Below are 16,322 nucleotides of genomic sequence, written 5' to 3'. Positions count from 1 at the left end.
ATGCCACACAGTGCGTTAAGAAATGAAATATAAACTGAAGGTTGAAGAGAATCCCTTATTACAGATTTTACACAATAAATAAATCACTCTTACCTGAAATAGCCTTAATTTGATGACTTATATTAATCCCATTCGTTAACAACCTAGATTTAGCGAGTAGCATTAAATAGACCCAGCTAGAAAAAGGGCCATGTAACAACTTTCTGCCCCTATGTCATGAACAACTAATGACTTCTAATTATCGGCAACAATGATCCAAAAGACAAAGATTACATACATAGTTTAGGAAACTACTTAATGCAAAACCTTTCCGTGCTAAATTTAATGCCATTCTATTCACATATTTCGTCACCTAAAGTATTCCCTTTTTAATTACTGTGAACTTGAGAAAAATGGTCCATTCTTCTCAGTAATAATGAATCACACTTAATATTAATATGTATTCATTTATTTATAATATTTATTTGTAATACCTATAGTGTTTACCCATAGATTTCAATGTGCTCTGCAAACATGTAATTAAACATGGTCAAAACCCAAGGGAAGCAATAAAATAATGTATTCACCTTTCATAGGAAAATTAAGTATATATGGTTACAGAGTTAGCAATTTGGAAGAATATAAAATAGAACTCCATGTTGCTAATATCATTTACTTCACTTATCCACTATATATTGATTTCTTCCCTCTTCCCCTTCTCCCAAAGGAAAAGCTATAGAGGTTGGAGAAAATCTGTGGGAGAGGCAGAAACAATTTATTCCTTGACATCCAGAAACAAGAAATTTCACAATTTTGATTCCTAATGTTTTATTGTTCACCAAAGAAATAACATTAAAAAATGCTATTTTCTCTATGAGTACACCAAACCAATTAAGCACTAAGCAAATGCAAAATTAAGTTACTGTATTAGGTTTGGCCAGAAGTTTTAGTTCTCTTTTTCTAAACTAAATATCGCCCCATTAGTATTATAATTTTTTTCTAAAAAAAGTTGCTTATCGGACAAATTCTTTATACATGTAATTCAATCCTGTATTTCAAATAATGTATTCCATCCTTGGGTGCAGTTCTGACAGGTCTTCCACACATATCCTTTCAAAGCAATCATAGAAGGAATCCAGCTAAAGTTTTATTTTTTTCTACTTGGACCAAATAAAATGGTAATTCGAGTACATTGTTAAAAATAATTTAATTATTAAATAAAATGAGAGACTGATACATAATAATTACTGAACAATTATCTGAGTTGAATTAAAACACAGGCTTTAGAAATACAGGAAACCTGTTACTTGAATTAGTACTTAGATCTAATTGAGAGTCCAAGAAAGATCACCCAGAAATACTCCAAAAATATGCTCCAAAGCAATAGTGAAGCTATTTTTCTTTAGTGAAAGTTTCTAACAAACTGTTTATGTTGTATCTGATTCATAGTTGGAAAAATAATGCAATAACTTTTTCATAATAAACAACGCTCAATACAGGGGTAAAGGTAGGTTTATAGTTGCCAGTATGCGAAACAGAATTTATTCTTGTGTTATTATTTATTAATTATTGTATTATTTTCCATTTGACCAACTGTAAACCTACTTTTGCCCCACTCCGTTTTTAGAGAAAAAAATGAGATTGTCTGAGATGAAAACGTGAAGAAAAACAAAATAAAGAAGCCTGTAAGTCTGTGAGAAATCCCAACATAAAGAATAGGCTTTTTAAAAATACAATTATTTAAAAACTGAGCAGGCTTTAATAGCTCATTTAACAAAGCTTACATCATTTCCTAGGACCTAGAACATACTTAAGAAAAGAGCAGACCTCATCTTGAAGTGCTCAAGGTGGCAGAGGTGGAGAGAACTTGTACAGGAGTTGCAAATCATTCCACTGCTTTTTCTAGGGACAAGAGCTTCCAACTGGGCTCCTTACCATAGTATTTCTTAAGCCAACACTCTGAACGTAAACAGCAATTACTATTTTTATTACTAATTTAGCATGTAACATATCCCCTTATGATTAAGGTGTTTGCACAAACAATGAATTGTTTAATTATGGCTCTCTTTTTTTTTATTTAGTGATTTGAGAGGGGAAAGGGAGGGATGGAGGGAGGGGAAACATCTATTTGTGCCACTTACTTATGCATCATTGGTTGATTCTTATATGTACCCTGACCAGGGATCAATTCCAAAACCTTGGGAGTATCAGGACAATGCTCTAACCAACTGAGCCACTCAGCCAAGGCCAATTATTGCTCTATTTTTATTGAACAAAAAAGAGGAATTTTGAACACAAACTGGAATATAAGTTAGCTGAAGGCAGGGACCATACAACATTTTATTTATCTAATACTGTCAATGATAAGTTATGCTTATCTCTAGAATTAACAGACAGTAATGATTCAAAGAATGACTGCATAAGTGATTGCACTTAAAACTTTTCAAAACTAACTGGTCTAAGTATTATCATACCAGCCTTAGGGTGAGGACACACACATAGGATAAATGTGTAGCCATAAATGATGTCCAATTTGTTTACTTACAAAATTAGGAGTTTTGGATAGGGGAGGTCAAACTGGAGGAGCAATTCATGGGGGAAGGTAGATGGGAAGAGTTACCTGTAAAACTGAACTGGCCAAAGTTCCTTATGAGCCAATGCACAATGGTTTAAAACTCTATTATCATCTCAAGTTACATTATCGGCTAAAATATCCATAGCAAGGAAGACAGGAAGTTCTACTGGAATCTGCATTGTAGGAACTTATGTAAGTTACAGCAACCAGTTCTAGACATCATTATTCATTATCTCCCCTAGACATCAAGACTTAGGGGAGATAATGAGTAACTGTAGTATTCAAACAGCAGGAAACCTAAATGATAAGATAAAGTGCTTAGGAAAGCTACAAGAAGTCAGGAAGGGCCTGGCCCACATGGCTCAATGGCTGAGCTTTGACCTATGAACCAGGGGGTCATGGTTTGATTCCCAGCACATTTGCGGGCTTGATCTCTAGTGGTGTAAAGGAATGCAGGAGGCAGCCAATTGATGCTTCTCTCTGAAATCAATAAAAATATGTATTTTTTTTAAAGTCAGGAATGTTGAACCCAGAGAAAAGGCTTAATGGAATAGGATCTCTTTAAATATCTGAAGCACAGTTATATGAAATGTAATATGAATATTCATTCATGTTGCTTTAGAACATATCCAGAACCATGAACTAAAATTACAGAGAGAGAGAGATTTCAGCTAAACATAAAGAAAACTTCCTTAATAATTAGCCTTTTTCTATAATCCTAACTAATAAAGAGGGAGTATGCTAACTGACCCTCACGCCGTCGCAAAGATGGTGGTGCCCACAGCCAATAAGGAGGGAACATGCTAATTGACTGCCCCCACCCTCAAAGATGGCAGTGCTCACAGCCAATAAAGAGGGAATATGCTAATTGACTGTCACGCCCTCAAAAGATGGCAGCAGCCAATAAGGAGGGAATATGCTAATTGTCTGCCACACCCCCAAAGATGGCAGCACCCACAGTCTCAAGAGTCCCCTAGGGCCGGCCTGAGGCGCAGGCAACCCTCGAATGGCAGCTGCCAAGCTGACACCCAAAGCACAGGCAAGCCTCGGATGGCAGCTGCCCAGCTGACACCCAAAGCACAGGCAACCCTCGAATGGCAGCTGCCCAGCTGACACCCAAAGCACAGGCAAGCCTCGGATGTCGGCTGCCCAGTCGCAAAGGGCCGGCCCGAGGCACAGGCAAACCTCGGCTGTTGGCTGCCCAGCTGCCCAGAGCTGCCCGAGGCTCAGGTAACCAGGGCCAGCGAGGCTTGCACTGCCGGCAGTGGCAGCAGTAGAGGTGTGATGGGGGCATTGCCTTCCCCTGATTGCTGGGTCGCCTCCTGCCCCTGAGGGCTCCGGGACTATGAGAGGGGGCAGGCCGGGCTGAGGGACGCCACCCCCCTCCCCCCCCCCCCCCCGCTTCCAATGCATGAATTTTCATGCACCAGGCATCTAGTAAATAATAATTGTTATGATTTACTAAAACCTTAATTTGTACCAGGCAACAGGGTACAATTTTTACATGATATTAAGGACTAGCCTGCAAATATCAGTTCAAATGTAATTTTCTTTTTTTTTAATCCTCTCCCAAGGATATTTCTTTCATCGATATTTAGAGAGAGTGTGGAAAAGAGAGAGAGAGAAACACCCATGTGAGTGGGACACATCGATTGGTTGCCTCCCACATGCTCAGGACCAGGGCCAGGAGCCTACAACTGAGGTATGTCTGGACTCAAACCTGGGACCCTTCAGTCCCCAGGCCGACACTCTATCCACTGAGCCAAACCGGCTAGAACAGTCCAACTGTAATTTAAAAGCAGAGACTGAATGCCAGTGATTATAAGGAAAAAAATAAATTTAATTAAGTAGTTTGGCTGGGAGAGTCCTAAAATCTTTTCAAGTTTTTAAAGTTATCTAACATGACTGTTACCAAATATTAGCTGCTTGCAAAATGACACTCGGAGGAATAATATGATATAGAATCATAGTAAAAGAAAGTTCACATGAATGGAAAATTAATCTATCTTGGGGTAAAATTTCCTGGTAGCAATTACTCTTTATTCTGAGACTTTTGTCTTCCTACTTAGGCAGTCAGAGGGGAATATTAAAATGTTCTTACTCTTGAAAAAATTATAGAGATAATTAGACAATAGTTTAGAGGTTTTCTTTTTTAACGTCCTAACTTTCCAAATTTATCAAACTTAAGGTAAGTAAAAAGTAATTTCCTTAATGTTACCAATAATTTGAATTATTAAAAACTGTACATAATTAGGTAATCCATTTTATAGAGAGTTTTTAAAACCTCTTGAAATTATTTAATATATGTTTTCAATATTCTTAAATATTACCAAAATACTTCCAATATTTTCTGGTGCAGAAGCAAGCAATTTTATGATGGCAGTTTTTCACCTCTAAAAACTATGACTACTTTTAGACATCTGTAAGTTGTTTTGATTCTTTAATAAGTCATACTTTAGAAAAGATCTTTCAGTAAGATTTGGCTTTATTGCTTATAATATTAGTGAATCTAACTTTTAAAACACACTAATTTGTTATGAAATGGCACTACTTACCAGTGAAAACCTGTATCTGTATAGGAATAAAACTAGAAAGGTTAAATAAAAAAATTTCTGGGCTTGATTTTTGAGAGATACATCATTCAAAAAGGAAAAAGCACTTAATTGCAACAAAAAATTGATTAATCAAACAAAGCTTATCATCATTCCAAATGAACTCAGTAATTATTCTTCATATTGGACAGTCTATGCTCTAGTCTATTTCTTTTCAAGGTTCTTAAATAGTAGGCATCTAAAATAATTTTATGTATTGGGAATGTGAAAAGATCTATGTCCAGGTTTGACTCTACCTGAATAACCATGAACACTGAACATGTTAGTTCATCTCATGTGTCCGCAACTGAGGTACATGCCCTTGACTGAAATCGAACCCAGGACCCTTCAGTCCACAGGCCGATGCTCTATCCACTGAGCCAAATCGGCCAGGGCTGACCTTAGCATTCTTACCTCCTAATAGTAGAGATACCATTACCTAGAGTTTAGAACTGCAGGAAGGTTTAATTGACAAAACATATGAGAAAACACCTAGCTAACTGGTATATATCATAAGCATTCAATAAGGATCAATTCTATTCTTCAAAGATATTCTAAAAAGGCAGTTGCATTCAAGCTCTGGGCAAACCATTATTTAATGTTCTATAGATGTCTGGCACTGATATTCTTGTGCCAATATGATTGTAAAGAGTTGTTAATGCAGATGGATCTATAATGCCACTCCTAGAAATATAAACTAATGCCAATTCTGAGAGTTTGATCCAAGGACATCAACATATAATCCAGATATTGCTGAGCACCTATTATATGCTCACAAAATGTATTCATTGGCATACAATATACTGTCAGCTTTCAAAGACACTATTGACTCTTCAGAAATTTAATTTTTAACAAACATGTTTCCATTATTAAAGTCTAATACTTTCCAAAAAACAAAACAAAAACACCTAATGTCTCCAAATAGATATCAAAACATAAATTTTCATGATGGTTCAAGAATGTTCATCCTAAAAGAAAATGACAGAATTTATAAATAGAAGCATCAATCAATGTTCGCCACCAAGAACAGAATTGTGACTGCCCTTCTGATGTAATTAAGTATTTTCCACACAGGAAATGCTTCCAAGTAAATTTGCCTGGAAATAGAAGATTGTCTCAAAATAGAAAATATTTTAGATGCCACAGAAATTCTTTAAATGTTCTCTTGAAAAAGAAGTCAGCCTATCAATAGGACCACATCAGCTTAAGATGACAACGTTCAGTCTTCCTTATAAATAAATGAATAAACAGAGCCCAACCCACACATCTAAGTTGTCCCTCTCCTCAAAAGCTATAAAAAATGCAAACAGAATATTTTACCTATTTATATTTTAATTGCACTTTGAAATTTTTAATTACTACCATGCTGATATTTTAAAAGATACTACTAGAATATTTAATTATATTTCCAACAATTACAATTGTTAGAATTGCTCACAAGTGGTCAGATGGGTCATATTCATGGAAGATTATATCTCCTGGTTGTGCCATAAAGTAGCAATTCACAGTATTAACACACAACCGTAAGTCTATAATGAAGCACTAAACAGAATAAGGCATCCACTCATTAATTCTACACTTGACCCCCAAGACTGAGATGGATAGTGCAGGAAACAAGGAATCAGGGATGAACTTCAGAAATCACCCTGGTGACTTCAACAATGTGCATGACATAAGCAAATGTATTGTTCACCACACGAAATGATTACTAAAAGATTACCTCAGAGCAAATGTGTAACAAAACCCATTTTTCTTGATGGCTTGTATTTTGTAGAAAATAAATGTTATTTCAAGGACATAAAGCAAAATAATAATCTGTTGGACCAAAATTTAAAAATATATGGGGCATTCAATCCAATGGGCTTTTAAGATTAAAGACAAAAACCAAAACTAGTAAGATATTAAGATTATATGCAAACAACCAGGAAGCACGGTATTTACAATAAAGGTAAAAATGTAGTAGGGGAGAAAATCAGACAATTATTTAATGCAGAAATTTCTCTTAGAAATAGTGCAGGAAGCTATAGTGACCACTAACCCAGAAGACTATTCATGTGGACATTTCTCGTTCATCAAGAGAAACACACCATTTCAAATTTGGGGAGCAGGACATTTCCAGTCCCTTCTCAAAGGCAGCTTTATCTTTTCAGATATTTTTCTTCAGTAGCTGATGACTGAATCACACCTAACCTCAGAGCACACTCATGAGTAGTAAATCTAGTTTGTGATAGCAAAGGAAACTAGCCACGGATGTTGTAAAATAAGCAGAGCAAGTGAATGCAAAAGCAAAAAAGGAGCCTGTAAAATTGAAAATACTAAAAGTGGAGGATAGCAAACATGGAAGAGAATTCTAGAAAAGCAGTAAGAAGTTTTGAGAATAAAGAAGTTTTAGATACATTGCTAGGTTATTTATTTTGCACTGTCAAATGAAACAATTTGTAATAATTAGATGAGATTATCCTGAACATTAACTATTAATCACCCACAGGATGTTGTCAAAAACATCCACGGTGATGGTTTTTTGAGAAGGTTCGGTAGGGAGGGACCTAAAACTAGTCTTAACGGTATTGGCATATGACCAAAAACCAATTTTTAAAGGTTATCTTTCAGACACTTCACTGTTATGATAGCAGCATACTTTCATACCAAGCATTTGCATATAAAATTTTTAAGTATTTTAAAATTCTGCATAATGGCTAATTATCTTAATAGGGAAGGGGAGATAGACAACTTTTTTTGGAGGAGGGAGGGGGCGCGATGGGCAGAAAGGGACTTCAAAAAGAAAAATCCTGAAGAGAAAAATGCTCTAAATGAGAAATACTAAATCAATTAAGTAAAAACGTCTTGGAAGCTCACTACTGTAACTACAACCATGGGTTGTTGGTAAGCATCCAATACAATTAATATACTTAAAACACAATTATTTAATGTAAAACATTTTAAATTTCTTCTGATTCCATCCAAAGTTAGCTTGGGAACTTTCCATTTTCTCCTAGAACCTAAAAGGGAATTAATCGGCAAGAAGAAAACAGAAATACAGAGAAAAATAATACAGGAAAACCAAGTCAGGCCCAGCGTCACAGGCCTGTGCTTTATTTTTTTTTTACTTTAGATATATATTTTATTGATTTTTACAGAGAGGAAGGGAGAGGGATAGAGAGTTAGAAACATCAATCAGCTGCCTCCTGCACACTCCCTACTGGGGATGTGCCCGCAACCAAGGTACATGCCCTTGACCGCAATCGAACCTGGGACCCTTCAGCCTGCAGGCCGACGCTCTATCCACTGAGCCAAACCGGTTAGGGCAGGCCTGTGCTTTATGCAGCCACACGGGGCCCCCTGCGCTCAGAGGACCCCTGCACTTGGTTTTTTCATGGAACACTATTTTTACTCGAAGGAACAAATAATGGACAAATGATGTTATTCAGACTTGGGTATTTGGCAGATATTTTCTTGAAAATGAACAAGCTGAGCTTGTCACTGCAAGGAAAACAGCTGATAGTACTCTGTCCATGATAAAATTTCAGCTTTCAAGTAAAAATTAGACTTTTGAAATATCATGAGCTTGACAGCTTCCCCAAAATTAAGGCCTCTTTATAAGACTGGTAGTGACTTATCAAATGTGATTTTTTTTTAATGTTGCATAACATGCCAAAATTTGTAAGACTGCTTAACTCAGTGAGCAATGCATGATGTTTCCAAATCATGCATGGAATAAAGTCATTTAACATGTAAGACCAATGAGTTTTAATAAAAGAGAGTAAGAAAAGTTCATTGACATAGTTACATGTTCCTCATGGCAAGCAGACCTTTAAGAAACTGCGACCAGTCAACTTTTGGTATAGCATATCAGTAAGATTATTCGAAACACTGTTAAAATACTTCTCCTTTTTCCAACTACCTGTGGGCGGCCAGAATTTCTTCATATACCTTACATACTTCAACCAGAAGAGCATATCATAACAGATTGAATGTAGGAGTAGTATGAGAATCCAGCTGTCTAATATTGAGCCAAATATTGAACATATTTGCAAAAGTATAAAACAATACCACTCTTCTTATAATTTTTTGTTTTATAAAATATAGTCATTTCCATTAGAAACCCTTATATTAATGTACAATGGGGTTATTTGTAATTAATACATATTTTTTAATTTTTCAGCTTTAATTTCTAATATGGCAAATAATGATATAGATAACTCATAAAAACAGAAGTTTGTTGGAGTCCTCAAAAAGTTTTAAGGAGTTCTGAGAAAAAAAAAAAAAAAAGGTTTGACAACTGGTTTCCTAACAGATGAACTAGGAAAATCATCAGCCTCTTAGCTCGTTTTTTTTTTTTTAACCCTCACCTGAAGAAGATATGTTTGTTTTTTATTAAGTTTGAGAGAGAGAGAGAGAGAGAGAGAGAGAGAGAGAGAGAGAGAGAGAGAGAGAGAGGTGTGTGAGAGAGAAACATTGATCGGTTGTCTGCCATATACAACCCAATTGGGATCAAACCTGCAACCTAGGTATGTGTCCTGCCTGGGAATCGAACCCCCAAACCTTTTTGGTATTCAGAACAATGCTCCAACCAACTGAACCACTTGGCCAGGGCTTAGCTCTTTTAAAGAATCCACAGTTATATTTAGATGCAATTAAGACAAAATCCTATATGTACATAAAATACTACTTCAGCTGAACTCTCTAAAGACTTAATCCTCTTGCAGAATGTTAGCTGCTCATACTGTTCCAGTCTAACTAAAGTTAGTACCAAAAGTCAGGCAAACATTTGTACCAAGGAGAAAATAAAAGACTGAAGGTATCAAGTGCTCATCAATAATGCCGGTTGGCAAGGGCATCAATACCATCAAGAATATCAATGATGCGCACAGATTCTCTACATCCATTTGGCTGAGGATATATATGCTTATTTCACAAATTAGCAAATGGCAAAATGATCTTTTGCTAAAAACTTTTCGGAGTATTCCAAAATTCCTGATGATTCAAACAGCTTTTATAAGGTCCATAAAAATACAGCTTTTTTATAAGGTTCATAAAAATACACATAAAGAAATGGATGGAAAGTAAAACGTATACTAATAATTAGTGAAAGAAAAATGTTAAAATTTATTTTGAGATTTTAACTTTATTGTCTAACACTCCCAAATGCCTTCTAGATTGCTCCAAAACCACATGACCGAATATTATTGCTAGTTTCATAGACATCTGAGTAAAAAAATAAAGACAACGTGAATTATTTTCTTTTTCATCCTCAATTTCTTCCCTTCTGACTTACCCTGCCACCCAATGTATCTCAACCAGTAATTCACACTTCAGATCTGGGCCACTCCACTACCACATCATTTCTCCTCTAGGCTAGTAATTCCAAATCCACATTACATTCAACGCTCCTTATGATCATCCCAATAAAAAGGGGAAAAGGAAAATTATTTTTTTAAAAGCCACCTGATCCCATACTAAGTCCATAAGAACTTGCTTTAATCTAAGCAATTCTTTGGCAAGGCTTTTTGTTTTCCAATAGATTGTACAATTACTTCCATCCAAAATATCTTAAAGTTATTTTTCAGCCTATGTCTGACCTAAACAATCACATGGGATACTAGGCATATCTGTGAATCATTGTATTCAAGTCAGTCAAAAGTTTACTACTGATAGTCTCTACAATACTGAACTGTAAACTTAGAAACAGTTAAGATGGTACATTTAATGCTATATATTTTACAAAAAAATTTGATTATACACTTTAAATAGCTGAACTGTAACTCAATAAAGCTATTTTTTAAAAAGAGTGGGTTGGTTCCTAATCAGGATTTTTTTAAAAAAAAATAAAAAAAGGAAAAATATTTACTACCGAGATATGAATAATGACTAATTTTTTTGAGAAAATAAGGGGGAAATTTTATGTACACAATTATGTGTAACATATAGTAGGCATTTTGAAATTATTTTAATTTAAATAATTAAAATTTCCTTTCACAAGTAATTTAAATCTAACACCTACATACTGAATAAAAGGCTAGCGCTTCCTTTAGAGGCCAGCACTGGCTAATAGAAAATAATTGCAAGTGAATGTTTTAACACTGGATTCAAAATCAAAAGAGAACATTTCTAGTCACTCAGTATTTCAAATAGTGAAAACAGACAACTTTACAACTGATAAATCATAAAAAGATCAATTCAGCACTGGCAGCAAATAGGTCTCTGTATCAAAGCAGATTTTTCCAAAGAAAAGAGACATTTTTCAAATCAGCATAGAGCACTGCAAAATCTCATGACCAAACATAAATCACATGATAAGAAGTGAAACAGCCGAAGATGAAAAGGATCTTTGCTAAATTTTTCGCCAAGTATATTTAAGACGTACACAGGCACAGAGAGCCACCAGTGCTCACAATTAGAGGCAGGACAAAGTGGCAGTGATCTTTTTGACAAATAAATTGCTTGAAATATTGCATGACTTGCTACACAACACCCACCCTTATTACTTTCCATTTCCAAGTGCAACCAAAAGATGGGTCCAATTATGACATCAATACAAGCTTTCTTTCAAAATGGAATGAAAGAACAGTAAATCCCAGTGGGCACGGTAGTTCTGCAGCAGAGATGATGTAATACATAAAAATAGACATCCTCCAACAGAAGCTGAAACTTGGGTAAACAGCGCAGTGCATACTATTCTCAACTGCCTTGCATGAATTTGCAATGCATGTTGTTAACAGAGCTAGAGGAATCATTTTATGTTTTAAACTGTTTCCTGATTTACATTTCAATTTCTATACATCCTCTATATTGTAATTTTCCAATCTGTATAAATTAAATCAGCATAAATACCTGATTATAACTGCAAGAAAGAGAAACAGCCCCCCCTCCAAAGCCAGGAGATTGAGACCACGGCAGCAGTGTTAACACGCTGCATTTTGCCAGAAATTGCAGCACATATGGCACAGGATTGTTATGTCCACCTATTGTTCAAAGACCTTTCCACAGGGAGCTTTCTGCAGGATTTTAAAATGCAACATGATCTAAGTGAAGAGGAACCAGGAAACCTGCTAATAATGAGCGTGAAAAAGCAAAGGATACTTTGGGCACTCCTCTTTAAAAAAAACCTCTCTTATGCAAATAAAAACATCAGGCATGAATATGATAAATAGTATCTAGCAAAATCTGTGATTTTGTGTGTGTGTGTGTGTCTGTGTGTGTATGTCACTTTTCTCTAACACGCTGCACACACACCCTTTTCCATTTTTCATTCGCTGATTCAGTTTGCACATTTCTATTGGGCTCTTTGGATTAAAAGTATTTTTCTTTGAGCCAAAATATTAAAGCCATTCCAGCTATGCCTGATTCCTCAAGGCTCCCTGTCTATGTGACCCTAAGTACCTGGAGTTCCGTGTATCCCTATATTATACTTGTCTGTATTCCCTGTGAGATTATAAAGTCACTAACAGCAAGATTCTGTGTGTCCTATAAACCTTTATAGCCCCAGAGTCTGGCACAGACCTGAAACAGGTAGGTATTCAATAAATATTTGTTAAATGAACAAAAAATGTAAATGAAAATATTAACTGAGCTTTCCTCTCTGTAAGAAATAGAATACACAAATTTTCTTTAATTCCATCCTATTATATTTCACAAACAGGCATCAATGACAATATTTAAGACAAAGGTTTAGGTTCAATTAAGAAATTGATGAATTTAAAGAAGAATGATAAGTAGTGAAATTATAATAGATTGTCCCTATATTTGAATAATTTCTGTAAATGCATATAAACAGGTTTTAAAATATCACATGAATAAATTAGTCAGGTGGACATAAATTTGTTGTTATAAATTACAATTTTTTTAACTAATCAAAACTATCAATAAGTCCTTCACTGAGGATGAAACCAACTTAAATCAAATCTATCTCTCTAAAAAAAAAAGAGATGATTTCAAAGATAAATAAGATATAATCTAGGAATAACTATATAAAGATGATAAGAAAAAGGACTTGTCTAATTATTATAAAGAATAACCTTATAAAAACTGGGACTCATTTTCATAAGCCTCATACAAGAATCAATCATATTACATGGGTTGCCACATTTTATAAATATTGTATTATCACTAACTATAATAAAAAATGATTCAAATAATGTTGTAATATTACATTTAATTCAACTTACATTATATTAATTTTATACAGTATTTTTGTTACTTTTGTACACCTGCACCAAGAACTTTAAACTAAGCCTAATCTACTGACTCAATACATACTTATTAAACAGTACTCTGAAATATATATTCATATTGTAGTAAAGGACAAATAATAAAAGATATGTGTGGGACATATCTTTTTATATGATGGTCTAAAGGGTTTTGATTTTTTCAAAAATTCTGCACTGATTAAAGTTTTCTTACACTGTGTTCAAATCTTCCCAGTTCAAATTTTGTACACAGCAACAGAGCCATACTTTTCTGGAGGAGTAGGAGTGGGAATGAAAAGTCAATCATAACTTCCAAGTGTGAAGAGCATTTTAATTATGCAACCAGCCTTAAAAGGCTGAAAATTTTTGAAATGTCCATTGGTACACATAACCTCCACAGTGTAACCAGGACAACTTTTCTTCAGCCTTCAGCTTAACATCACTGTATCATATTTGCTCTTTCCAAACTCAGAAGATGGTAGAGCTGTTTTTACATTAAAATAAAGGAAAGGGAAAAAAAAGATGACAGAACAGGCATGTACCGGCTTCCCCCTGACTCCAGTCCTTCTTCCCCTTAAGTCTTACCACCTCTCCTGTCCATTTTAACACAGAACTCAGACTTCCCTTCCCACAGAAACGTATAGAATAAATTACCCATGAATGCAGACAGGGCCTTCATTATGGTTAAAATAAAAAAACTACCCCCACAACCACCCAGCCTATTCTAAACCGGGAGACAAGGTAAACCTGCCCAAAGCCCTAAGTCAATCTCCAAATCTTCCAGCCTCTTCCAGGAACCTACTACCACTTGCCTCTACATCTTTACTCACTCCAAGATTGGTAATTCATGCCACATCCTATTTCCTGGCTGTCTTAAATACAGCCTCAGATGCACCTTCAAAAAACAGGATCCAATATTTTCAATTATGACCATGTTGTTGCCAAAATTAGGTTAAGAATATAATCAAAATGTAAGGAAATGCTAATGAAAGCCATCTCCAATCTTCTCTTCTCACTGCATTTTAAAATATTTTTTTCTTTCAGCAAACCTCACACACTTGCCTTGAAAAAATGTCCGGATAACATTCTACACCAGTGGTTCTCAACTTTGGCTGCACATTGGAATCACCTGGGAATCTTTTTAAAATCCTGATTTCTGGGCCTCATCCTCCGGAAATTCTGTTTCTTTGTTATGGGGTGGGGCCACAACATTAGTAACAAAGAAACAGAATTTCCGGAGGATGGGGCCCAGAAATCAGGATTTTAGAAAGATTACCAGGTGATTCTAATGTGCAGCCAAGGTTGAGAACCACTGTTCTACGCGGACTATATGGGTATTTATGTTTTTGAATCAAATTATTATAATCTGTTTTAAACTACTGAAACAAGCCAAATTTTTTTAAGTGTACATAAAGAATACATCAAAATTCAGTGCACATTTTAATTCAATTCCTAGTTCTAAATAGGAATTAGACTGATAATTTTTCACATTAAAAAAGAGGATTAATTACGCACTGATATATCTTTTAAAATGTGATTATATATTTTTAAAGTATTCCTTTACCAGGTAAAAGCTCAAAACACTGGTGTATTTAAAAATTTTTTTATACAAAATTTAAAAATTGTATCAATTTTTTTTGGATTTACCACATCATTTTAAAATTAGCAGTGCTTCTAAAATATAATATAGCAATCATGCCTCCTGTGGCATTTTAATATGTATGTATTTTTTGTATGCAACATAAAATAATTGCTCCATTTTAATTTTAAAAATTATATAAATATTTCATGCTATCAGACAAGGTTATAATAATAGCCAAAGATATCATATTGATGATAGACTTCTAATGTGAATTAAATTATTTATGACCTTTTTCCTGTGCATTAAAGAAACCCCAACCACAAAATTTTACTAGTTACTTAAATCAGTTTCCAGAGATAAATCGTTTTTAATTCCTTGATTCCAAATTTCCTGATAAACCCAAATTTGACCCACAATTTCAAAAGAGTATCACTGAAAATCATAAATTAATCATGTACTGGTATGAAAATGAGCAAAGGTATTATTATAGGCCTCTTGATTAAAATACAGAATGAAATAAAAGCATGAAATCTGGTTAAAAATAAAGCATAAGAAAGAAAACATAAGCAATTTTAAATTCTTTATTTCCCTTTTGACTCAGCCTTTATTCTGTCTGACTGTCATTTTACCATTGGTCTCTCAAAATGCTCTCATATCAGGATTCCCGAAATTTAAAGCTTTCATTTATAACATTTAAAATAAATTTCTAAGGAAATTTTACCTAAGCTTTCACACAAAAAAAACAAATAAACGTCTATTATGTCTGTCTGTCTTTCTCTCTTCATGTTTTTATTTGTAGAGGGTTTGTGAAGAACAGTGCTCCACTCATTCTTAAAAATAAGTAGGTTGCACTTTTATTCTTTCTTTAAAGAAAGAGGGCAATTCATCCCCAGATCTGCACAAATAAGGCAGCCTGTGCCATCACCTACGCCACTGATAGTTTCAGATTTTTAAGAGATTTTACTAATTTAGGGCAAAATACAAAAGAATGAGACTAAGCAAAACATATTAATATTATAAACTCATTATTTACAGTGCAAATTTACAAATAAAATTAGGTTAGTGTTAGGAGACCACACACAAATTACAATACCTGAGATTTAGTGCATTCCTTTGAGCCAAAATGAAATGAGTGCCATAGAGGAGGAAAGGAAAAGATGAACATTATCAGACATGCTATAGTACATCTGCCAAAATGAAGATAATGTTAATATTAGGTTAAGAATGACCATACAGAATTGGCTATATGTATAACATCCTCTCTGTTCTTCAGCCATGCACTTGAAATGCACTTGCAATCATTTAAAACCACCTATGAAGTATGATCATGCTTCCTTTAAATAAGCTTTGCACCCTCAGTCCTACCCTACCGGGGTTCTTTCAGAGAGAAATATTTCTGTTAAGAATAA

At 34.8% G+C, this 16,322-nt stretch overlaps 1 protein-coding gene across 2 annotated transcripts in view; it reads right to left on the bottom strand.

Annotated features, from left to right (window-relative positions):
- The window catches only part of RAPGEF2 (Rap guanine nucleotide exchange factor 2), a 233,688-nt gene that overhangs the window by 90,832 nt on the left and 126,534 nt on the right, over positions 1-16,322 (bottom strand). For both annotated transcript variants that reach the window (XM_081093130.1, XM_081093131.1), the window contains exon 7: positions 16,007-16,024. In XM_081093130.1, coding sequence (XP_080949256.1) covers positions 16,007-16,024 — 18 coding nt within the window. The remainder of the gene's footprint in view (positions 1-16,006; positions 16,025-16,322) is intronic.

The sequence above is a fragment of the Myotis nattereri genome (genome assembly GCF_964212035.1).
Source record: "Myotis nattereri genome assembly, chromosome: 5".
Taxonomy (NCBI): Eukaryota; Metazoa; Chordata; class Mammalia; order Chiroptera; family Vespertilionidae; genus Myotis; species Myotis nattereri.
The sequence above is the reverse complement of the archived record's forward strand: the minus strand, read 5'-3'. Positions and strand labels throughout refer to the sequence as shown.